Source organism: Pan troglodytes, chromosome 18 (genome assembly GCF_028858775.2).
Source record: "Pan troglodytes isolate AG18354 chromosome 18, NHGRI_mPanTro3-v2.0_pri, whole genome shotgun sequence".
NCBI lineage: Eukaryota > Metazoa > Chordata > Mammalia > Primates > Hominidae > Pan > Pan troglodytes.
In genome coordinates this window covers 17,311,311-17,335,829 of record NC_072416.2, presented here as the reverse complement: position 1 = coordinate 17,335,829, position 24,519 = coordinate 17,311,311, and the positions used below count along the sequence as shown (strand labels likewise).

Genomic DNA, 24,519 nt, shown 5'->3' with positions numbered 1-24,519 from the left:
CGATTCCTGTGCCTCAGCCTCCCAAGTAGCTGGGATTATAGGTCCACACCACCACGCCCGGCTAATTTTTGTGTTTTTAGTAGAGACAGCCTCACCATGTTGGCCAGGCTGGTTTTGAACTCCTGACCTCAGGTGATCCGCCAGCCTCGGCCTTCCAAAGTGCTGGGATTACAGGCGTGAGTCACCGCGCCCGGCCAAATAAAATAAAATGTTAAAGCAAATTCAGGACTACCCCTCCTCCAAGTCTTCTGTCCCCTTTGGGCGCCCAGGTGAGCGGGGGAGGGGCTGGGGGAGTAATAACATCAAAAGAGCGCCTTTTCCTCCCTTATTCCGAGGAGACTTCCCTGGGCCTGACTCCCGGTCCTGTCCCCAGCGCCCCGCGGCCTCTCGAGCCCCTTCAGTGACCAAGATACAGAGATCAGAACGCCTTTGCGCCGCCCCAGGTGCCCGCCCCTAGCTGGCTCTGCTTGGGCCGCGAGGGAAGGTGAGGTCGGGGGCGGAGCCGGGGCGTGACAGCCGGGGTGTGTGTCCGCCGGGCTTGGTGCCTCCGGTGGCCCTGCAGCACCGTCCCACCTCTGCCACCCTCCGATGGGGCCGCTACCTGTGTGCCTGCCAATCATGCTGCTCCTGCTACTGCCGTCGCTGCTGCTGCTGCTGCTTCGACCTGGCCCCGGGTCCGGCGAGGGTGAGTGAGGAAGGGGCTTTCCGGGAACTCAGGCGTTCCGGGATTCCTCCAGCCCTTCCTAGGGATCCAGCAGCCCTGCCTCCCATCCCTCTCCAAGTTCCTAGTTGCCCTAGAGCCCCCAGCTCGCTCTTCTAATGCTCACCCACACGATGCGCCCCAGCCTTCTGCAGGGCCCCCCACTCACTCCTCCCAGGGACCCAGAACTAGCCCAGTCCTTCCCCAGGGGCACAGAGTCCTCTCCTGGCTCCCTCCCCTAACCGGCTGTGACCCTCTCCGGCAGCCCGGAAGCCTCCCGGTTGTCCTGATCTGGGGTCCGCGAACTTATCCTTCATTCCACCTGTCCCTGAGATGTGAGACACCAGAGGGTGGGAGGAGCAGGGGCAGAAAGGGCCGTCTTGGGAGTGGGAGAAGAATATATTGTGCCCCTGTACAACAAACCCCTGTGACCAAAAAAACAAACAAAACAAAACAAACAAACAAAAAACAAAAAATAGAACATACTGTCCCTATCTCACTATCCATCCTTTGGGGTCACTGTAGAGAGGTCCTGTGGGTGACTGCCCATTTCTGGGGTGCACAGATACATGTACCCGCAGAGTACTATGCAGACACCACCAGCACACAGATGCGCAGGCACAGGACCAGCCCCAGACTCACCTGGCCCTCAGGTGTGCGGCTCCCACAGGGAAAAATACTGAGATACCGCTAGGGGGACACACGCACACACAGCTCGAGACAGCACTCAGGACAATTCAGATGCACCGTGTACACAAACACACACACACACAGAGAGAGCAGCACAGACACACATATGTGCGCATAGACCCTGGGGTCACAGGATGCACAGACAACCCTGGCCCTCCCCCGAGGAGGCTGCAGCGGGCAGACAGGGCAAACAGACCCCAGCGTGACCTGCCACACCTATGTTGGCACAGAGGGAGTGTTTTGCTTGGTTATAAGCACAGTGCTCATGCCTGCCCCATGCCTAGAACCCTCCCTCTATAGGGCTGTTGCTAGGGCTCTGAGATACCAGAGAGTGGTCAGGGACGGTGGCAGGGGAACCTTTGGGGACAGCTTCAGGGTACGGTGTTGGGACTGGGACATTGTCAGGGTGCTCAGACAGGGCGTGTTCCCTGGGTCTTGGTGCATTTAGAGGTCAAGGGACCATTTCTGGAAGCTCACTGTGTACCAGGGCAGCTTATATCAGAGCTCAGCTCTTTTTTTTTTTTTTTTGAGACAGAGTCTCACTGTTGCCCAGGCTGGAGTGCAGTGGTACGATCTCGGCTCACTGCAACCTCCACCTCCCGGGTTCAAGTGATTCTCCTGCCTCAGCCTCCCAAGTAGCTGGGATTACAGGCGTGCACCACCATGCCCGGCTAATTATGTATTTTTCGTAGAAACAGCTTTCTCCATGTTGGTCAGGCTGGTCTGGAACTTCTCACTTCAGGTGATCTGCCTGCCTCGGACTCCCAAAGTGCTGGGATTACAGGCATGAGCCACCGCGCCCAGCCCCAAAAGCGTTTTACATTTTCTTCCTCTTTGATTCATCTTTGTCCTCCAACATAAATATGCTACTTTTTCCACTGATAAAAAGACAAAATGGAATTTCAATCTGGCCTGGACTTCTCAAAAAAGTCAGTGTGATGAAAACTGTTCTAGATAAAACAGAAATGAGACTGGGCATGGTGGCTCATGCCTGGAATCCCAGCGCCTTCGGAGGCCAAGGCAGGAGAATCACTTGAGGCCAGGAGTTTGTGAACAGCCTGGGCAACATAGTGAGACCCCATATCTACTAAAAATTTAAAAATTAGCTGGGCATGATGGTGCATGCCCGTATGTCTGGAGGCTGAGGCAGGAGGATCGCTTGAGCCCAGGATTTGGAGGCTGCAGTGAACTGATTTTGCCACTGCACTCCAGTGTGGGTGACAAAGTGAGACCCTGTCTCTAAAAAAACAAAAGAGAGACAAGATGATCAGGATGAGCACAGTGGCTCATGCCTATAATCCCAGCACTTTGGGAGGCCAAACCAGGTGGATCATATGAGGTCAGGAGTTCGAGACCAGCCTGGCCAAGATGGTGAAACCCCTTTCTACTAAAAATACAAAAATTAGCTGGGTGTGGTGTCGCACGCCTGTGATCCCAGCTACTCGGGAGGCTAAGGCAGGAGAATTGCTTGAACCTGGGAGGCAGAGGTTGCTGTGAGCAAGATTACACCACTGTGCTCCAGCCTGGGCAACAAGAATGAGTCTGTGTCTCAAAAAAAAAAAAAAAAAAGATGATCAAACACAGTGCGTCAACCTCCCAGAGCTGTATAAACCCTAACCCTAACCCAGGAAGCAGGCAAGCCTGTGTGTGAGTTTCCACTCTATTGCTGGTACCACTCGGCTCTGGCAACCCCGAAGGCCACCTTCCCCTGTTGTCACTGTGTAAGGAGGAAGGAGCACTGGTTTGCAAGTCAGAGGCCTGGGTTGAAGCCTCTGCTCGGGTTCCTGCTGGCTGTGGGAATGTGGGGTTACCTTTCCCGGCTGGCCTCGTTTCCTACATGTCCAATGCAGGGGTTCCAGTCACATGCATTGGGCACCATTACATGTCCAAGCTGTGCCAAGATCTAGAAAAATGGCTGGGCTCAGGCCAAGGGGCCTTCCTGTCTGGCAGTGAAAATAAGAGGAGATACCAAGGGCCCTGAGTCTGATTCTGGAGGGGAAGTCATGAGCACAGGGCAGTGCCAGGGCCCGGGAGCTGCCACAGAGGAGCCCACCTTGGTGACAGACACCTGTAGGCGCATCCGTGATTCCCAGTGCCCAACACAGGGAACTGGACAAACGTTTCATGCACGACTCTTTTTCCCCTTCTTGGCGACCTTGAGGACCTTGATTATAATAGTTAGCCTTTTTTTTTTTTTCTTTTTTTGAGACTCTTGCTCTGTCACCCAGGTTGGAATGCAGTGGCAAAATCTTGGCTCACTGCAACCTTCATCTCACTTCAGGTTCAAGTGACTCTCCTTCCTCAGCCTCCCTAGTAGCTGGGATTACAGGCATGAACCACTATGCTCGGCTAATTTTTGTGTTTTTACTACAGATGGGGTTTCACCATGTTGGCCAGGCTGATCTTGAACTGCTGACCTCAGGTGATCTGCCCGCCTGGGCCTCCCAAAATCTTGGGATTACAGGTGTGAGCCACTGAGCCCAGCCGGATTATAATAGCCTTTTCATGCACCAGGGGCTTTATACTCATTATCTCATTTCATTCATATGAGTTGAAGTCAGTTTATCCCCCATTTCACAGATGAGGAAACCAAGGCCCAGAGAGGTTAGGAATTTGTCCAAGGTCACACAGCTAGGAAGTAGGATTCAAACCCAGACAGCCAGGCTGTAACACCTAGGCTCTTCTCAGGCTCATGCCCTTCCCAGGGGTCTGGGAAGCCCTGACCTGCAGCCTGTCACCTTTGTTTACCCCCCAGCCTCCAGGACATTACGTGTGCACCGGCGTGGGATCCTGGAACTGGCAGGAACTGTGGGTTGTGTTGGTCCCCGAACCCCCATCGCCTATATGAAATATGGTTGCTTTTGTGGCTTGGGAGGCCATGGCCAGCCCCGCGATGCCATTGACTGGTGAGTGCATGCCTGGGACCAAGCCACCAAATCCCTCACACTCTGGGGTAGTCAAGGCTTATGAGGAAGTACCCAAAACTGAAGCTGGGGTTTGGTCCAGGGAGATCCCAGTGTGCAGTACTACTTTGCAGGCAGGCAGAGGCCTCTTGGATAACATGGCCAGTGAAGCCAGATCTTGGTACCAGCTGCCCCTTACCCTGGCCTTGAGCTGATGACGTTGCCTTAAAAACTTGGCTAGGAGTGGTGGCTCACTCCTGTAATCCCAGCACTTTGGAAGGCCGAGGTGGGCAGATCACTTGAGGTCAGGAGTTCAAGACCAGCCTGGCCAATATGGTGAAACCCCATCTGTACTAAAAATGCAAAAATTAGCTGTGTGTGGTGGCAGGCGTCTGTAATCCCAGCTACTCAGGAGACCGAGGCAGGAGAATTGCTTCAACCCAGGAGGTGGAGTTTGCAGTGAGTTGAGGTTGCACCACTGCATTCCAACCTGGGTGACAGTGCGAGACCCTGTCTCAAAAGAAAAAAATAATAAAAATATAAAGTGACCAGGTGTGGTGATTCACACCTGTAATCCCACCACTTTGGGTCGAAGCAGGAAGATCACTGGAGACCAGGAGTTTGAAACCAGCCTAGGCAACATAGTGAGACCCTGTCTCTATATTAAACACACACACACACACAAAGGAAGCCAGACTATGCACTAGGAACTGCCCTGGGAATCCCTTTGCGTTCTCACAACAATCCCATTTCACAGATGAAGAAACCAAGGCACAGAAATATTCAGTAACGTGTCCAGGTGCGGTGGCTCACGCCTGTAATCCCAGTACTTTGGGAGGCCGAGGCAGGTGGATCACGAGGTCAGGAGTTCCAGACCAGCCTGGCCAACACGGCGAAACCCTGTCTCTACTAAAACTACAAAATTAGCCAGGCATGGTGGCGCATGCCTGTAATCCCAGCTACTCGGGAGGCTGAGGCAGGAGAATCACTTGAACCCAGGAGGTGGAGGTTGCAGTGAGCCAAGATTGTGCCATTGCACTCCAGCCTGAGTTGGGATTACAGGCATGAGCCACTGAGCCTGGCCTGGTGAGCTAATTTTTAAATTTGTTATAGAGACAAGAGAGACAAGAGTCTTCTTATGTTGCCCAGGCTGGTCTTGACCCCCTGATCTCAAGTGATCCTCCCACCTTAGCCTCCCAAAGTGCTGGGATTACAGATGGGTGTCACCGCACCTGGCCTCTAAGGAGGGTTTCATTATAAACCTACCCTGAAGGGAGGGAATCCAATTTTACGAGAGGGTGTAGCCTGGTGAGGCCTGGATGACCTCCGGAGGCAGGGGCTTGTGCCTGGGCTGAGGCCTAAGGGTCAATGGGCAGACATGAAGTTGCCCCAGGCAGAGGGTACAGTGTGGGCAAAGTCAGGAAGTGGCAGGGCTTGGATCACTCCAAGAAGAGAGAGGAGTCATGTGTCACAGGAGCTCGAGACCCAGAGAGGGAGGCAGGCAGGCAGGCAGGGACCAAGCTTGGGCACAGCCAGGAAGGCAGGACAGGGCATGGTGGGGCCAATGGAATCATTACCCAAGTCGGGGATTTTCAGGGAAACAGCTTAGATAAGGCCAGGTGTACAGTAGCTCCCACCTGTAATCCCAGCATTTGAAAGGAGTTTGTGTTCCTGTAGTAGCATACTTGGGAGGTTGAGGTGGCAGTATCACTTGAGCCCGGGAGTTCAAGGCTAAAGTGAGCTGATTGAGCCATTGCACTCCAGCCTGAGCAACAGAGAGATACGCTGTCTCAAAGGAAATACAAATTAAAAAACCAGCCGGGCATGCTGGCGTGTGCCTGTAGTCTCAGCTACTTGGGACACTGAAGTGGGAGGATCACTTGAGCCCAGGAGTTCAAGGCTGCAGTGAGCTATGATTGTGCCACTGCTCTCCAGCCTGGGCGGCAGAGAAAGACCCTGTCTCTTAAAAAAAAAAAAAAAAAAGCTTAGATAAGAGGATGCTGTGCCTCCCTGGGGGTCTTCAGTCACCCATGGTCCTGGCAAGAGAGGAGGGCCAGGAGAGAGCTTCACCCACCTGCTGTCCTGTCCATGTGACATCCGCAGGTGCTGCCATGGCCACGACTGTTGTTACACTCGAGCTGAGGAGGCCGGCTGCAGCCCCAAGACAGAGCGCTACTCCTGGCAGTGCGTCAATCAGAGCGTCCTGTGCGGTGAGTCCCCAGCAGCACCATGCCACCCACCCCGAGTATCCCCTGGGCATCCTGGCATAGCCAGATGACTTCCGTGCCCCTGTTGCAATAACCACTGCTTCCAAGTCTCTATAGACCACCCCTTGGGTATATCTAATGTAAGTGATATTTATTTTATTTATTTTTTGAGTCAGAGTCTCGCTCTGTCACCCAGGCTAGAGTGTGCTGATGTGATCTTGGCTCACTACAACCTCTGCCTCCTGGGTTCAAGCGATTCTCGTGCCTCAGCCTCCCAAGTGGCTGGGACTACAGGCATGCACCATCACGCCCAGCTAATTTTTGTATTTTTTTCAGTAGAGGTGGGGTTTCACCAAGTTGGCCAGGCTGGTCTCAAACTCCCCACCTCAAGTGCTCTGCCCGCCTCGGCCTCCGAAAGTGCTGAGATTACAGGCATGAGGCATGGTGTCTGGCCCTAATGTGAGTGATCTTTAACAATGAGGACTTGAAAAAGAAAACCATGAAGAAACCTAATTATTTGATGTCTGGACGACAAGGAAGAAGATAGAAATGGCATCAGATAATAAACAGTGTAAATGTTTATCAGAAAGAGGCTGGGGGTGGGGACCAGAAGGAGGATCGCTTGAGTCCAGGAGTGCATCTCTACAAAAAAGTTAAAGGATTTTTTTAACATTGGCCAGGCGTGGTGGCACACATCTGTGATCCCAGCTACTTGGGAGGCTGAGGTGGGAGGATCGCTTGAAGCCCAGGAGGTTGAGGCTGCAGTGAGCTGTGATCGAGTCACAGCACTCCAGCCTGTGTAACAGGGCAAAACCCAGTCTCAAAAAAAAAAAAAAAAAAAAAAAACTTTTACCTAACCAACCACTTCTAAAGATATATTAAAAAAAACCCTGCAATTAAAAATCTCAGGTCCCTCAGGCAATCCTACCAGATTTTGAAACAAAGCAATAACATAAGGACTGTAGTATTTATTTTATTTTTATATTATTTATTTATTGTTTGTTTGTTTGTTTTTGGAGTGTGGGTTTTTTTGTTTGTTTGTTTTTTGATTTTTTTTGGTTTTTTTTTGAGACAGAGTTTTACTCCTGTTGGCCAGGCTGGAGTGCAATGGCATGTTCTTGGCTTACTGCCACCTCCACCTCTTGGGTTCAAGTGATTCTCCTGCCTCAGCCTCCTGAGTAGCTGAGATTACAGGTGCCCGCCACTACACCTGGCTAATATTTTTGTATTTTTAGTAGAGATGAGGTTTTGCCATGTTGGTCAGGCTGGTCTTGTACTCCTGACCTCAAGTGATCCACCCGCCTCAGCCTCTCAAAGTGCTGGAATTACAGGTGTGAGCCACTGCATCTGGCCGTGGTATTTACTTTTAAGATTCCATTTTGGGCCGGGTGCTGTGGCTCACGCCTACAATTCCAGCACTTTGGGAGGCCAAGGCAGGTGTATCACTTGAGGCCAGGAGTTTGAGAGCAGCCTCAATGGTGAAACCCTGTCTCTACTAAAAATACAAAATTACCCTGGTATGTTGGTGCATGCTTGTAATCCCAGCTACTCGAGAGTCTGACGCAGGAGAATCACTTGAATCCAGGAGGCACAGGTTGCAGTGAGCCGAGATCGCACCACTGTACTCCAGCCTGGGCAACAGAGTGAGACTCTATCTCAAACAAAAACAAAAAGAAATAGATTCCATTCTGATGTATGGCATTTTCCATTTATATTTTCCCTTCAAATAAATAAGAAAGCTAAAACAATGAAAACAACTAGGAAGTGAGTAATGGTACAGGGAGAATGCAGATAAGGCTTGAGTTTCGGCAGCGAGACTCAAAGTTATCTGAAGAGCTAGTCATGATCCAGACCACTAGTTCCATCCCTTTTTTTCTATTTTCTGTTACTTGAAAATAGACGTAACAGGCTCGGCGCTGTGGCTCACTCCTGTAATCTCAAGACGGGCAGATGGCTTGAGCCTAGGAATTCAAGACCAGCCTGGGCAACATGGTGAAACCCTATCTCTACAAATAATACGAAAACTAGCACGGTGTGGTGGTGTGCACCTGCAGTCTCAGCTACTTGGAAGGCTGAGGTAGGAGGATCACCTGAGCCCAGGGAGGCTGAGGCTGTAGTGAGCCAAGATTGCCCCACTGCACTTCAGCCTGGGCAACAGAGTGAGATCCTGTCTCAAAAAAAAAAAAAAAAAAAAAAAAAAAAAAAAAAAAAAGAGTAAAGAAAAAAAGAGGCTGGGCGTGGTGGCTCACACCAGTAATCCCAACACTTTGGGAGGCTGAGGTGGGCGGATCACGAGGTCAGGAGTTCCAGACCAGCCTGGCCAACATGGTGAAACCACGTCTCTACTAAAATACAGGTGGGTGCTTTTAATCCCAGCTACTAAGAAGGCTGAGGCAGGAGAATTGCTTGAATCCAGGAGGTGGAGGTTGCAGTGAGCCGAGACTGCACCATCGCACTCCAGCCTGGGCGACAGAGTGGGACTCTGTCTCAAAAACAACAACAACAACAAAAAGAAAATAGACATAACATAAAATTAACTATGTTAAAGTGTATAATTCAGTGATACTTAGTATATTCACAATGTCATCCAACCACCACCTAAACTTTTTCATCACTCCGCCTCGAAAAATCCCTTTCCCCTTAAGCAATCTGTTCCCATTCCTCCCTACCACCAACACCTGGTAAACTTACCAGGTTACCAGTTTTCTATCTCTGGATTTACCCTGTCTAGATATTTCATATAAATAGAATCATACACTATGTTCCTGGTTTCTTCACTTAGTATAATGTTTTTGAGGTTTGCTCATTTTCTTTCTTTCTTTTTTTTTTTTGACACGAAATCTCACTCTGTCGCCCAGGCTGGAGTGCAGTGGTGCCATCTCGGCTTACTGCAACCTCCGCCTCCCGGATTCAAGCGATTCTCCTGCCTCAGCTTCCTGAGTAGCTGGGATTACAAACGTGCACCACCATGCCTGGGTAATTTTGGTATTTTTAGCAGAGATGGAGTTTTACCATGTTGGCCAGGCTGGTCTTGAACTCCTGACCTCAAGTGATCCGCCTGCCTCAGCCTCCCAAAGTGCTGCGATTACAGGCGTGAGCCACCACACCCATCCTGTTCATGTTGTATTAATAGCATGTGTCAGTACGTCATTCATTTTATGGCTGAATAATATCCACTGCATGGATAGATCACATTTCGTTTATCCATTCATTCAATGATGGGCATTTGGGTTGTTTCCACCTTTTGGCTTATGTGAATATTGCTGCTATGAACATTCATGAACAAATACTTATTTGAGTACCTGGTTTCAATATTTTGGAGTATATACCTAGGAGTGGAATTGCTGGGTCATACGGTAATCCTGTTTTACTTCTTTTGTTGAGACAGGGTCTTGCTCTGTCACCCAGCTTGGAGTACAGTGGCATGATCATGGCTCACTGCAGCCTCAAACTCCTGGGCTCAAACTGTCCTCTTGGCTCAGCTTCCTGAGTAGCTGAGACTATAGGTGTGTGGCACGATGCTGGGCTAATTTTTTTGAGACAAAGTCTCACTTTGTCGCCCAGGCTGGAGTGCAGTGGCACGATCGCGGCTCACTACAACCTCTGCCTCCCAGGTTTTAGCGATTCTCCTGCCTCAGCCTCCTGAGTAGCTGGGATTACAGGTGCCCGCCACCACGCCCAGCTAATTTTTGTATTTTTAGTAGAGACTGGGTTTCACCCTGTTGGTCAGGCTGGTCTCAAATTCCTGACCTCAAGCAATCCACCCACCTTGGCCTCCAAAGTGCTGGGATTACAGGCATGAGCCACTGTGCCTGGCCAAGTGCCCAGCTAATTTTTAGCCTTTTTTTTTTTTTTTTTTTGTGAGATGGAGTCTCACTCTTTTTGTCCAGGCTGGAGTGCAATGGCGTGATCTCGGCTCACTTCAGCCTCCGCCTCCTGAACTCAAGCGATTCTCCTGTCTCAGGCATGCACCACCACGCCCGGCTAATTTTTATATATTTTTTAGTAGAGACGGGGTTTCACCATGTTGGCCAGGCTGTCTCGAACTCCTGACCTCATGATCCATCTGCCTTGGCCTCCCAAAGTGCTGGGATTACAGGCGCGAGCCACCACGCCCTGCCATTTTTAAACTTTTTGTAGAGATAAGTTGCCCAGGCTGGTCTCAAAATCTTGGCTTCAAGCAATCCTTCTGCCTCTCTGCCTCTGAAAGTGCTGGGATTACAGGCATGAATCACCATGCCCAGTTAAGAGTTCTTTATATACTGTGGATACTGACTCTTACCAGATATGTGATTTGCAAATATTTTCTCCCATTATGTAAGTTGTCTTTTCACTTCCTTGATAGTGTCTTTGCACAAAACTGTTTAAGTTTGATGAAGTTCAATTAATCTGTTGTCTTTTGTTGCTCGTGTTTTTGGTGTCCTTAGAATCCACTGCCAAATCCAAAGTTATAAATATTTACCCTTAAGTTTTCTTCTAATAGGTTTATCATATTTAACTCTAATATTTAGGTCATTGATCCATTTTGAGTTAATTTTTGTCTACGGAGTGAGGTAAGGGGTTGAACTTTATTCTTTTGCATGTTGTTATCCAGTTATCTCAGCCCTCTTGGTTGAAGAGACTCTTTCCCATTGAATCATCCTGCTACCTTTGCTGAAAATCACAGCCGGGAGTGGTGGCTCACACCTGTAATCCTAGCACTTTGGGAGGCTGAGGCAGATGGATTGCCTGAACTCAGGAGTTCGAGACCAGCCAGGGCAGCACGGTGAAACCCCATCTCTACTAAGATACAAAAAAAAATTAGCCGGGTGTGGCAGCGTGCTCCTGTAGTCCCAGCTACTCAGGAGGGTGAGGCAGGAGAATTGCTTGAACCTGGGAGGTGGAGATTGCAGTGAGCAGAGATTGCACCACTGCACTCCAGCCTGGGCAACAGAGCAAGACTCCATCTCAAAAAAAAAAAAAAAAAAAAAAAAAAGAAAGAAAAAGAAAATCACTTGGCTCTAGATGGAGGAGGGTTTCATCACTTTGAGCTAATAACTTGACTTCTCTTAACCTCAGCTTCCTTACCTGTAAGATAGGTGTTGTGAAGATGAGAAAAGATTTGTAAGATGAGAAACAGATTTTGTTTTTGTTTTGAGATGGAGTCTTGCTCTGTCGCCCAGGCTGAAGTGCAGTGGCACCATCTCTGCCCACTGCAAACTCTGCCTCCTGGGTTGAAGTGATTATCTTGCCTCAGCCTCCCAAGTAGCTGGGATTACAGGCCCCTGCCACCACACCCAGTTGATTTTTGTATTTTTAGTAGAGATGGGGTTTCACCATGTTGGCCTGGCTGGTCTCAAACTCCTAACCTCAGGTGATCTGCCCACCTCGGCCTCCCAAAGTGCTGGGATTACAGGTATGAGCCACCATGCCCAGCTGAGAAACAGATTGGATGGGAATTTTTCTTCTATCTCCTCCTCCTATCTTTATCTGAACTTCTCTCTGACCCCTGCTAACTCCTGGAGAGAATCAAAGATCTGTTCCAACTCTTGATTAAAACTCCAGGTTCTGCTGACTTGGTCTGCTCTGGTGGCAAAGAGGCTATTGTAAGCGTTATTAGAAGTATGTTTTTATTTTTATTTATTTTTTGAGACAGAGTCTTACTCTGTAGCCCAGGCAGGAGTACAGTGGAGTGATCTCAACTCACTGCCTCCCAGGTTCAAGTGATTCTCATGCCTCAGTCTTCTGAGTAGCTGGGACTAGAGGTGCACACCACCATGCCCGGCTAATTTTTTTGTATTTTTAGTAGAGACAGTGTTTCACCATGTTGGCCAGGCTGGTCTTGAACTCCTGATCCATCCGCCTCGGCCTCCCAAAGTTTTGGGATTACAGGCACGAGCCACCGCGCCCGGCCTACTTGAAGTATGTTTTTAGATCTTCAGCTATATATTCTTACTACGGATTAGAACTTGGCATAAGAGCAAAGCTGAATTAATATGATGATATAATCAATTTTTAGGCCTGAACATGCCCCAGGTATCTATCATCACATCCAACCCTCTCATTTAGAGTTGGGGAAACTGGCTGGGCATGGTAGCTCATACCTATAATCCCAGCACTTTGAGAGGCCAAGGCAGGAGGATAGCTTGAGCCCAGGAGTTCGAGACCACCCTGGCAGCATAGAGAGACCCCATCTCTACAAAAGACAAAAATAAAGGGGAAACTGAGGCTCAGGGAGAGTAAGTGACTTATTCCCAAAACTGCCCCCTTCTGGTGTGGGTGATGAGGAGGTGAAATGAGGCTTCAGTGGGAAATCTGTTGAAAATCTTTCCTTTCTCCCTTCAACTTGCATATTCTGCTTGCTCCTACCCAGGTGGAAATGATATTTATAAAATATTGGTGTGTCTGTTGGTAGAGTCTGTGCCTGTTTACAGAACTGTCTTCTCTGAACCAAATGAAAGGAACTAAAATATCTATTATGCATTTTGGACTAAAAATATTATCTTATTCTGTTTGGAGATATTCTGAACATAGTTGTTTATTTAATTATAGGTTTGGCCCATTTTCCATTTATGGGCCTGACTTAAATATATTTAAAAAATTTTAAACCTATAATAATATTTACTAGCAGGCCTTAATTTTAAACTTAACCCTCGGGAGCTATTCTTCCTTTCAAATTTTTATTCTTCTTCAAAATGTGATGCCATCGGGTTCCTGAGGTCATGGAGCAGTGGGGCCAGGTCTTGCTGTTGGCGGAATCTTTGTTGCTCAAGGAGAAAAGTAAGAGGACAAGCAGAGGCGTTGGGTCAGGAGACCCTGGTCACCCCTTCCCAGTTCTGTGACCTTGGATGAGTTACCGAATTCCTGTAAGCCTCACTTTCCTCATCTATAAAATGGGAATAACAGACCAGAGTTGCTGGGGTTGTGTGAGCATTGGAGATTGTATATGGCTTTGCTTTTCTTTTCCCTCCCCTCCCCTCCTCTCTCTCTCTCTCCCCCCTCCCCCTTTTCTTTTCTCTTTTCTTTTCTTTTCTTTGAGATAGAGTCTCACTCTGTTGCCCAGGCTGGAGTGCAGTGGTGCTATCTCAGCTCACTGCAACCTCCACCTCCCCGGTTCAAGCCATTCTCCTGCCTCAGCCTCCCAAGTAGCTGGGACTGCAGGCGCACCACCATACCCAGCTAATTTTTTTTGTATTTTTAGTAGAGACGGGGTTTCATCATGTTGGCCAGGCTGGTCTTGAACTCCTGACCTCAAGGGATCTGCCCACCTCAGCCTCCCAAAGTGCTGGGATTACAGGCATGAGGATGAATGGCTTTTCTAAGGCTTTTCTATGGTCTGTCAACAAATATTACTGTGAGTCTACTCTGCCGGGCTCCATGCTAGGTTTTGGGCAAGGCAGAGCCACGAGGTATTGTTAAAAAGGAGGAGACAGGGAAGTAGTGTGTGCGCCAAGTGCTTTGTAACTATTGTGTTGAGAGATAAAGCAGGTGAATTACTATACCTGCTACAACATGGATGAACTTTGAAAATATGATGGGCTGAGTACGATGGCTCCCACCTGTAATCCCAACACTTTGGGAGGCCAAGACAGAAGTATCACTTGAGCCCAGAAATTTGAGACCAGCCTGGGCAACATAGCGAGACCCTGGCATAGTAGCGCATGCCTGTAGTTCCAGCTACTCGGGAGGCTGAGGTGGGAGGATCACTTGAGCTCAGGAGGTCCAGGCTGCAGTGAGCCGTGATCATGCCACTGCATTCCAGCCTGGGTGACAGAGTGAGACCCTGCCTCAACAAAAAAGGCCGGGCACAGTGTCTCACGCCTGTAATCCCAGCACTTTGAGAGGCTTAGGCTGGTGAATCACTTGAGGTCAGGAGTTCGAGATCAGCCTCGCCAACATGGTGAAACCCCGTCTCTACTAGAAATATGAAATTAGCCGGTCGTGGTGGCAGGTGCCTGTAATCCCAGCTATTCGGGAGGTTGAGGCAGGAGAATTGCTTGAACCTGGAAGACAGAGAGGTTGCAATGAGTGGAGATCATGCCACTGCCCTCCAGCCTGGGCGACTGATTGAGACTCTGTTTCAAAAAAAAAAAAAAGAAAAGCAAAAAGAAAGAAAGAAGAAATACAGCATCGAGTGAACAGAGCCAGACATAAGAGGTAATGTATATAGGCTTTCTGTTGCTATGTTAGGAATACAAAAAAGAGGTCACGTATATCGTATGACTTCATTTATATGAATTGTCCAGAATAGGCAAATCCACAGAAATAGAAAGTAGACTAGTGGTTGCTGGGAATGCAGAAGAGTGGGAATGGGGAGCGAATGCTTAAAGAGAGTTGGGTTTCTTCTGTGGTGACCATCTCGATCTGTCACCCAGGCTGGGTGCAGTGGCATGATCACAACTCACTGCAGCCTCAAAATCCTGAGATTAAGGGATTCTCCTGCCTCAGCCTCTCAAGTAGCTGGGACTACAGGCATGTGCCACCATGCTGAGCTAATTTTTGTATTATTATTATTATTATTATTATTTTTTTTTTTTTTTTTGAGGTAGAGTCTTGCTCTTGTTGCCCAGGCTGGAGTGCAATGGCATGATCTCGGCTCACTGCAACCTCCGTCTCCCGAGTTCAAGTGATTCTCCTGCCTCAGCCTCCCTAGTAGCTGGGATTACAGGCATGTGCCACCACACCTGGCTAATTTTTGTATTTTTAGTAGAGATGGGTTTTCTCTATGTTGGCCAGGCTGTTCTTGAACTCCTGACCTTGTGAACTGCCCGCCTCGGCCTCCCAAAGTGCCGAGATTACAGGCATGAGCACCACGCCCGGCCTGTATTTTTTGTAGAGATGGTGTCTTGCTATGCTGCCTAGGTTGGTCTTGAACTCCTGACCTCAAGCAATCCTTCTGACTCAGCCTCCCAAAGTGTTGAGATTACAGCCCTAAGCCACCATGCTCAGCCTGGGGTGATAACAGTGTTTTAGTACTAGATAGGTGCCCAGCATTGTGAAGGTACTAAATGCTACTGACTGTACACTTTAATATGGTAAATTTTAGGTTGTGAGAATTTTGCCCCAATAACAAAAAGCAGGAGTGCATGGTGAGGATTTCTCTGTTACTGAGAGTGGTTGGGGTGAGAGAAAGTCTCCCGGAGACACCAATGAAGCAGAGACCTGAGGAATAGAGGAGACAGCCATGTGGAGGTGATGCAACAGCCAGTGCAAGGGCCCTGGGGTACGCAGAAGTGTCTGGGTGGTCTGAGGATCACAAGGAGTTCGGTGAGGCTGGAGCAGAGTCCCCCAGAGTGACAGCAGTAGGGGATGATGTCGGAGAGTGATAGGGGCTAGATTCCTAGGGCATTGGAGGCTCTTCTCCGAGAGAGATGGGGAGCCAAGGAGGGTTTTGAGCAGGGGAGGGACATGACCTGATTTGCATTTTTTTTTTTGAGACAGTCTTGCTCTGTCACCCAGGCTGGAGTGCAGTGGTGTGATCTCGGCTCACTTCAACCTCTGCCTTTTGGACTCAAGCGATCCTCCCACCTCAGCCTCCTGAGTAGCTGGAATCACAGGTATGTGCCACCATGCCCTGCTAATTTATGTACTTTTAGTAGAGATGGAGTTTCACCATGTTGGCCAGGCTGGTCTCAAAATTTCTGACCTCAGGTGACCCACCTACCTCGGCCTCCCAAAATGTTGGGATTACAGGCGTGAGCCACCACACTCGGCCTTGATATGTATTTTAACCAAACCACTCTGGTTGCCATATGGTACAAACCCAGGAGAGGGAAAGGGCGGAAGCTGGATGTGGCTATCAGGCTGTTGCAGTGGTCTTGGAGAGAGGTGGCTTGGGCAGGGGGTGGCAGTGAAGATGGTGGAAGGGGCTGGCTTCTGGACAAATCTGGCTGGATGGAACTGCAGGAGTTGCCAGTGGATGGGTGAGGGTGTGAGGGGAAGAGGAGCTGGCTGGGGTATTTGTCCCCGTCGCCCTGTAGCTGACCACTCTCCTGTCCTTGGACAGCCGGCCTTCAGCCAGCCCTGTATGCCACCCTGGGGCTATAGCCAGGAAGCTACAGTGGCTCCTTCCTCAAGAGTCCCCTCCCCACTACATCATATTTCTCTGAGGGTTTCTGTTGTGCGGCAGCCCATGGAAAGCTTACAGGCAGGAAGGCTTGTTCCTGCACTGGCTGGTTCTATGACTAATTTTCACACATATTATTTTTATCCATTCATCTGTCTCGCCATCTATTCATCCATTATCCATTCACCTATCATCCATCTATCCATCCATCCATCACCCATCCATTCATTCATCCATCTATCCATCCATCCATCCATCCATCCATCCATCCATCTATCCATCCATCACCCATCCATCCAATTTCCATCCATCCATCATCCATCCACCCATCTTCCATCCATCCACCCACCATCCATCTATCCAGCCATCCATTGTCCATCATCCATCATCCATCCATCCATCCATCCATCCATCCATCCATCCATCCATCCATCCATGGGGAGTGCCTGCTTGAGGGGAATGGGGTTTCTTCTGGGGTGATAAAAATGTTTTAGAACTCCGGGCGCAATGGCTCACGCCTGTAATTTAGGAGGCTAAGGCGGGCAGATCACGAGGTCAAGAGATTGACAGCATCCTGGCCAACATAGTAAAACCCGGTCTCTACTAAAAACACAAAAATTAACTAGGCATGGTGGTGTGCGCCTGTAGTCCCAGCTACTCGGGAGGCTGAGGCAGGAGAATCGCTTGAACCCAGGAGGCGGAGGTTGCAGTGAGCTGAGATCGTGCCACTGCACTCCAGCCTGGCAACAGAGTGAAACTCCGTCTCAAAAAAAAAAGAAAAGTTTTAGAACTAGATAGATGCCCAGCATTGTGAATGTACTAAATGTCACTGACTTGTACACTTTGAAATGATACATTTTGTGTTCTGAGAATTTTGCCCTGGTAACAAGAAGCAGGAGTGCATGATGAGGGATCCATCTATCCCACCATTCATTCAACCGTTCATTTGCATACTTTTTCTGATTCAAACCCAATACATGTTTGTTATGAAAAATTAAAACATTCCAGAAATATTCTTTTGAAAATTTTTACTTATTATTTATTTCAGTAGCCTTAGGGGTACAAGTGGTTTTTGGTTACATGGATGAATTGTATAGTGGTGAAATCTGAGCTTTTAGTGCACCCATCACCCAAGTAGTCTACATTGTACCCAATACATAGCTTTTTATCCCTCCCCACCTCAGTCTCCAATGTGTCCATTATACCACTCTGTATGCCTTTGTGTACCCCCCATAGCTTAGCTCTCACTTATAAGTGAGAACATACAGTATTTGGTTTTCCATTCTTAGGTTTCATCAGTTAGAATAAGTGACGTAACTTCTTTGCAATCCCTATCAAAATACCAACATCAATTCATCCAAGTTGCTTCATCCAGCTTCATCCAAGTTGCTGCAGAAAACATTTTGTTCTTTTTTATGGCTAAGTAGTATTCCATGGTGTATATGTAACCACATTTTCTTTTCCTTCTTTTTTGAGAAGGAGTCTTGTTCTGTCACCCAGGTTGCAGTGCAGTGGCGTGATCTTGGCCCCCTGCAACCTCCACCTCCTGGGTTCAAGTGATTCTCCTGTCCCAGCCTCCCAAGTAGCTGGGACTACAGGCATGCGCCACCACGCCTGGCTAATTTTTGTATTTTTAGTAGAGATGGGGTTTCACCATATTGGTGAGGCTGGTCTTGAACTCCTGACCTCGTGATCCGCCCACCTCGGCCTCCCAAAGTGCTGGCATTATAGGCGTGAGCCACTGCACCCAGCCACCACATTTTCTTTATCTGCTCATTGGTTGATGGGCACTTAGGTTGGTTCTATATCTTTGCAATTGTGACTGTGCTGTGATAAACAAATGCGCGCACGTCTTTTCGATATAATGATTTATTTTCCTTTGGGTAGATACCTAGTAGTGGGATGGCTAGAAAGAATAGTAGATTTACTTTTCGTTCTTTGAGAAATCTCCATACTGTTTTCCATGGAGGTTGTGCTAACTGATCTTAGCACCAGCAGTCTAAAAGCATTCTTTTTTCATCACATTCAGGTCAATGTCTATTTTGACTTTTCAATAATGGCCATTCTGGCTGGGGTAAGGTAGTATCTCATTGTGGTTTTAATTTGCAGTTCCCCGATGACGAGTGATGTTAAACGTTTTTTCATTTGCTGGTCATTTATATATATTTTGAGAAATGTCTATTCATGTCATGTGCCCACTTTTTTTTTTTTTTTTTTTTTGAGTCTTGCTCTGTCACCTAGGCTGGAGCGCAGTGGCATAACCTCGGCTCCCTGCAACCTCTGCCTCCCGGGTTCAAACGATTCTCCTGCCTCAGCCTCCCAAGTAGCTGGGATTATAGGCATGAGCCACCACACTAGGCTAATTTTTGTATTTTTAGTAGAGACGGGGTTTCACCATGTTGGCCAGGCTGGTCTCGAACTCCTGACCTCATGATCTGCCCACCTTGGCCTCCCAAAGTGCTGGGATTACAGATGTGACCCATCGTCCCTGGCCATGTGCCCACTTTTTGATGAGGTTTTTTCTTTTCTTCTTGCTGATTTGAGTTTTTTGTAGATTCAGGATATTAGTCCTTTGTCAGATATGTAGTTTGCAAATATTTTCTCCCATTCTGTGGGTTGTCTGTTTACTCTGATGATTAGTTCTTTTGCTATGCAGAAGCTTTTTAGTTTAATTAAGTCCTATTTATTTATTTTTGTTTTTGTTGCATTTGCTTTTGGGGTCTTAGTCATAAATTCCTTGCCTAGGTCAATGTCCAGGGGAGTTTTTCCAAGGTTTTCTTCTAGAATTCTTATGGTTTCAGGTCTTAGATTTAAGTCTTTAATCCATCTTGAGTTGATGTATATGGTGAGTTTTGTAGATGGTGAGAGATAGGGATCCAGTTTCATTCTTCTACATGCAGCTCTTCAGTTTTCCCAGTACTATTTATTGAATAGGGTGTCATTTCCCCAATTTATGTTTTTGAGTGGTTTTTTTTTTGTTTTTTTTTGTTTTTTTTTTTGAGATGGAGTTTCACTCTTGTTGCCCAGGCTGGAGTGCAATGGTGCAATCTCGGCTCACTGCAACCTCCTCCTCCCGGGTTCAAGCGATCCTTCTGCCTCAGCTTACCAAGTAGCTGGGATTACAGGCATGTACCACTACGCCCAGCTAATTTTTTTTTTTTTTTTTTTTTTTTTTGAGACGGAGTCTCGCTCTGTCGCCCAGGCTGGAGTGCAGTGGCGCGATCTCGGCTCACTGCAAGCTCCGCCTCCCGGGTTCACGCCATTCTCCTGCCTCAGCCTCCCGAGTAGCTGGGACTACAGGCGCCCGCTACCACGCCCGGCTAATTTTTTGTATTTTTAGTAGAGACGGGGTTTCACCGTGTTAGCCAGGATGGTCTCGATCTCCTGACCTCGTGATCCGCCCGCCTCGGCCTCCCAAAGTGCTGGGATTACAGGCATGAGCCACTACGCCTGGCCTTGAGTGCTTTGTTGAAGATCAGTTAGTTGTACGTGTTTAGCTTTATTTCTGGGTTTTCTATTCTGTTCTGTTGGTCTATGTATCTACTTTTATATTAGTACCATGCTGTTTTGGTTACTGTAGCCTTGTAGCATAATTTGAAGCTGGGTAGTGATGCCTACAGATTTTTTCTTTTTTCTTTTCTTTTTTTTTTTAGATGGAGTCTCTCTGTCACCCAGGCTGGAGTGCAGGGGGCATGATCTCAGCTCACTGCAACCTCTGCCCCCCAGGTTTAAGCGATTCTCCTGCCTTAGCCTCCCGATCAGCTGGGCTTATAGGCACACACCATCATGCCTGGCTAATTTTTGTATTTTTAGTAGAAATGGGGTTTTACCATGTTGGCCAGGCTGGTCTTGAACTGACCTCAGGTGTTCCACCCACCTCGGCCTTGCAAAGTGCTAGGATTACAGGCGTGAGCCACTGTGCCCAGCCTATTTGGCTCTTTTTTAGTTCCATGTAAATTTTAGGATTGTTTCTTCTAATTATGTGAAAAATGATGTTGGTATTTTGATAGGAATTGCATTGAATCTGTAGATTGCTTTGGGTAGTATGGTCATTTTCATTACATTGATTCTTCCAATCCATGAGCATGGGATGTATTTCCATTTGTTTGTGTCATCTATGATTTCTTTCAGCAGTGTTTTGTAGTTCTGTTTGTAGAGATCTTTCACCTTCCTGCTTAAGCATATTACTAGGTTTGGGGTAGCTATTTTCCTTTTTTTTTTTCCAGCTATTATAAAAGGGACTGAGTTCTTGATTTCATTCTCAGCTTAGTCCTTATTGATGTATAGCAGTGCTACTGGTTTGTAACCTGAGACTTTATTGAATTCATTGGTCAAATCTAGGAGTCTTTTGGAGTCTCTAGGATTTTCTAGGTATATGATTGTATCATTGGCAGAGGTAGTTTGATTTCCTCTTTTCCCATTTGGATGCCCTTTATTTCTTTCTCTTTCCTGACTGCTCTGGCTAGGACTTCCAGTACTTTGCTGAATAGAAGTGGTGAGAGTGGGCATCCTTGTCTTGTTCCAGCTCTTGGGGGAATGAATGCTTTCAACTCATCCCCATTCAGTATGATGTGGGCTATGGGTTTGTCATCTATCACTTTTATTATTTTGAGGTATGTTCCTTCTATGCCTAGTATATTGAGGAGAAGTATGTTTCTTTAAAAAAATATTATTATGGGCTGAGAGTGGTGGCTCGTGCCTGTAATCCCAGTATTTTGGGAGGCTGAGGCAGGTGGATCACTTGAGCTCAGGAGTTCAAGACCAGCCTGGCAATATGGCAAAACCCCATCTCTACTAAAAATACAAAAATTAGCTGGGCATGGTGGTGGGCCTGTAGTCTCAGCCACATGGGAGGCTGAGGTGGGAGAATGGCTTGAGTCCAGGAGGCGGAGGCTGCAGTGAGCCACAACCTTGCCACTACACTCCAGCCTGGGTGACAGAGACAGACCTTATCTCAAAAAATAAATAATTACTATTATTATTTTTAAATAAAGGAATCCCCAAATGAAGTCGTGTAATATCAGGCCAGGCATGGTGGCTCACGCCTGTAATCCCAGCACTTTCGGAGGCCGAGGTAGGTGGATCACCTGAGGTCAGGAGTTCGAGACCATCCTGGCCAACACGACGAAACCCCGTCTCCACTAAAAATACAAAAAAAGTTAGCTGGGTGTGGTGGCCTGTGCCTTTAGTCCCAGCTACTTGGGAGGCTGAGGCAGGAGAATCACTTGAACCCGGGAGGCGGAGGCTGCAGTGAGCTGAGATCATACCACTGCACTCCAGCCTGGGCGACAGAGCAAGCCCCCATCTCGGAAAAAAAAAAAAAAAAAGAAAAGAAAAGAAAAAAGAAATCGTGTAATATTGATGCAGAAGAGCAGTATGGCAGACTTTGGACTCTCCATTTGAAACTTTCAATTTCCTTTTCTGTAAAATGGGGCTGACATCGCCTGCTTCCTGGGGAGCCCTGCAGATGGAGATCATGTGTTGGGCTGTCAAGTGTCTCAGAAATGTAATTTATGACCCGTCCTGCCTCTTGCTTTACTGGTTTCCCTTGAGTCTCTCCAGGTCCCTGCTCTAATCTCAGTTTCCCCACTTCTTTCAGGACCGGCAGAGAACAAATGCCAAGAACTGTTGTGCAAGTGTGACCAGGAGATTGCTAACTGCTTAGCCCAAACTGAGTACAACTTAAAGTACCTCTTCTACCCCCAGTTCCTATGTGAGCCGGACTCGCCCAAGTGTGACTGACTACCTTGACTTGAAATGCTCTTTTGCACAAGGAAATAAAGCGTCCTCTTAGTAATGAACAACAGCATTCAGTTATTTGCAGAAGGGAACCGAAGCCAAGTGATAAAGCCACAACCTTGTGTTTGCTTTCTCTCCCAATCCCAGAACTCAGGACTGGAGCCCATGTGGTTTGCAGTTAAAGGCCAAAAGTCCTGCACCTATTTTATAAAACTATGACTGTGTTTATCACTGTGTTGGGGTCGGTTCCATTTTTGAGGTTCCATCTTTATGAAAAGATAACCTGTCTTCTAACCTGCTTGGATGGCTGGTAGTCAAATGCGAACGAACACCTACCGTGTGCCTGGCCATGTTCTATGTTCTAGGCTGCAGCAATCAACAAGACGGCCATACAACACCCACCCGGTGAAGTTCAAGTCCAGTAGCTGTTAGCTTAAGAAAGAGTATTCCCTTATCCCACTACACCTTAAAATGTATTTGCTGTCCTGCAGCGTTGGCTCATTTCTGTAAGCCCAGCACAATGATTACAAAAGTGGTACATACTTGTTGCTTCATAAAAAAATGAAAGTGCAGAGAAATATAGAGCAGAAAGAAAAATCACTCCAATTCCCACAACTCAGAATAATCTGTTAGGATCTATAGTTTTAAAAATGTAGTTCAAGGCCGGGTGCTGTGGCTCACGCTTGTAATCCTAGCACTTTGCGAGGCCAAGGCACGTGAATCACAAGGTCAGGAGTTCGAGACCAGCCTGACCAACATGGTGAAACCCCGTCTCTACTAAAAATACAAAAATTGGCCAGGCGTGGTGGCACGCGCCTGTAATCCCAGCTACTCAGGAGGCTGAGGCAGGAGAATCACTTGAACCCAGGAAGTGGAGGTTGCAGTGAGCAGAGATTGTGCCACTGCACTCCAGCCTGGGCGACAGAACAAGACTCTATCTCAAAAAAAAAAAAAAAAAGGGTAGTTCAGATTATACTGTATGATGTTTATAAACTTTTCTCCATGTCATAAAAAAATCTTTGGAAACTTCATTTAAAATGTCTGTGTTAGGGTTGGATGAGGTGGCTCATGCCTATAATCTCAATACTTTGGGAGGCTAAGGAGGGAGGACTACATGAGGACATGAATTCAAGACCAGCCTGGGCAACAGAGCAAGACTCTATCTGTATAAAACAAAAAAAATTAGTAAGGCATGGTGGCATGCACCTGTTGTCCCAGCTACTCGGGAGGCCAAAGAGGGAAGATAACTTGTGCCTAGGAGTTCAAAGTTGCAGTGAGCTATGATTACATCACTGTACTCCAGTCTGGGCAACAGAACAGGACTTGACGCAAATAAATAAATAAATAAATATCTGTATTAGATACCATTTTATAGATTGACAGTTTTTGGATATTGGAGCTATTTTCTGTTTCCATTAGTTGCTTGATGAGGATGCTTGTAAACAAATCTTCACCACTCCCTTCCCCATAACCTATTCCTTAGCCCAGATTTGCAGAAATGGCATTTTTGGATCAAAGGATCTGAATATTTTTTGAGACAGGGTCTCCCGCTATCACCTAGGCTGGAGTGCAGTGGTGCAATCTCAGCTCATTGCAGCCTCGACCTCCTGGGCTCAGGCAAATCTCACTTCAGCCTCCCAGGTAGCTAGGACTACAGGTGCGTGCACTCACATCTGGCTAGTTTTTTTATTTTTAGTAGAGATGAGGTTTCCACATGTTGTCTAGGTTGGTCTCGAACTCCTGGGCTCAAGTGATCTGCCCACTTCAGCCTCCCAAAGTGTTAGGATGACAGGTGCGAGCCACCACACCCAGCCGGGTCTGAGTATTTTATTTTTATTTTGCATTTTTCGGAGACAGAGTCTCACTGTGTTGCCCAGGCTGGAGTGCAGTGGGGCAATCTCGGCTCACTGCAACCTTTGCCTCCCACGTTCAAGCGATTCTCCTGCCTCAGCCTTCCGAGTAGTTGGGATTACAGATACTGCCACCACACCCAGCTAATTTTTTGTATTTTTTCCCCCTGAGATGGAGTCCTGCCCTGTCGCCCAGAGCTGGAGTGCAATGGTGTGATATCGGCTCACTGCAACCTCCACCTCCTGGGTTCAAGCAATTCTCCTTCCTCAGCCTCCCAAGTAGCTGGGATGACAGGCACACGCCACCACACCTGGCTAATTTTTGTATTTTTATTAGAGACGGGGTTTCAGCATGTTGGCCAGGCTGGTCTCGAACTCCTGACCT

General features: G+C 47.7%; 1 protein-coding gene across 1 annotated transcript; it reads left to right on the top strand.

Annotated features, from left to right (window-relative positions):
• The first annotated feature begins 507 nt into the window (after nucleotides 1–507).
• PLA2G10 (phospholipase A2 group X) lies at nucleotides 508–22,381 on the top strand. Its single transcript, XM_024350012.3, has 4 exons — nucleotides 508–685; nucleotides 4,146–4,296; nucleotides 6,397–6,503; nucleotides 22,145–22,381. The coding sequence occupies exons 1-4, from the start codon at nucleotides 589–591 to the stop codon at nucleotides 22,285–22,287; spliced, it is 498 nt and encodes a 165-aa protein (XP_024205780.2). The 5' UTR covers nucleotides 508–588; the 3' UTR covers nucleotides 22,288–22,381.
• Nucleotides 22,382–24,519: the final 2,138 nt, after the last annotated feature.

Bases quoted from the DNA above. Each gene is read 5' to 3' on its own strand.
- PLA2G10 (XM_024350012.3), top strand. From the start codon at position 589: ATGGGGCCGCTACCTGTGTGCCTGCCAATCATGCTGCTCCTGCTACTG. The intron at 4,297-6,396 runs GTGAGTGCATGC...TGACATCCGCAG, and splicing joins CCCCGCGATGCCATTGACTG to GTGCTGCCATGGCCACGACT. The intron at 6,504-22,144 runs GTGAGTCCCCAG...CACTTCTTTCAG, and splicing joins CAATCAGAGCGTCCTGTGCG to GACCGGCAGAGAACAAATGC.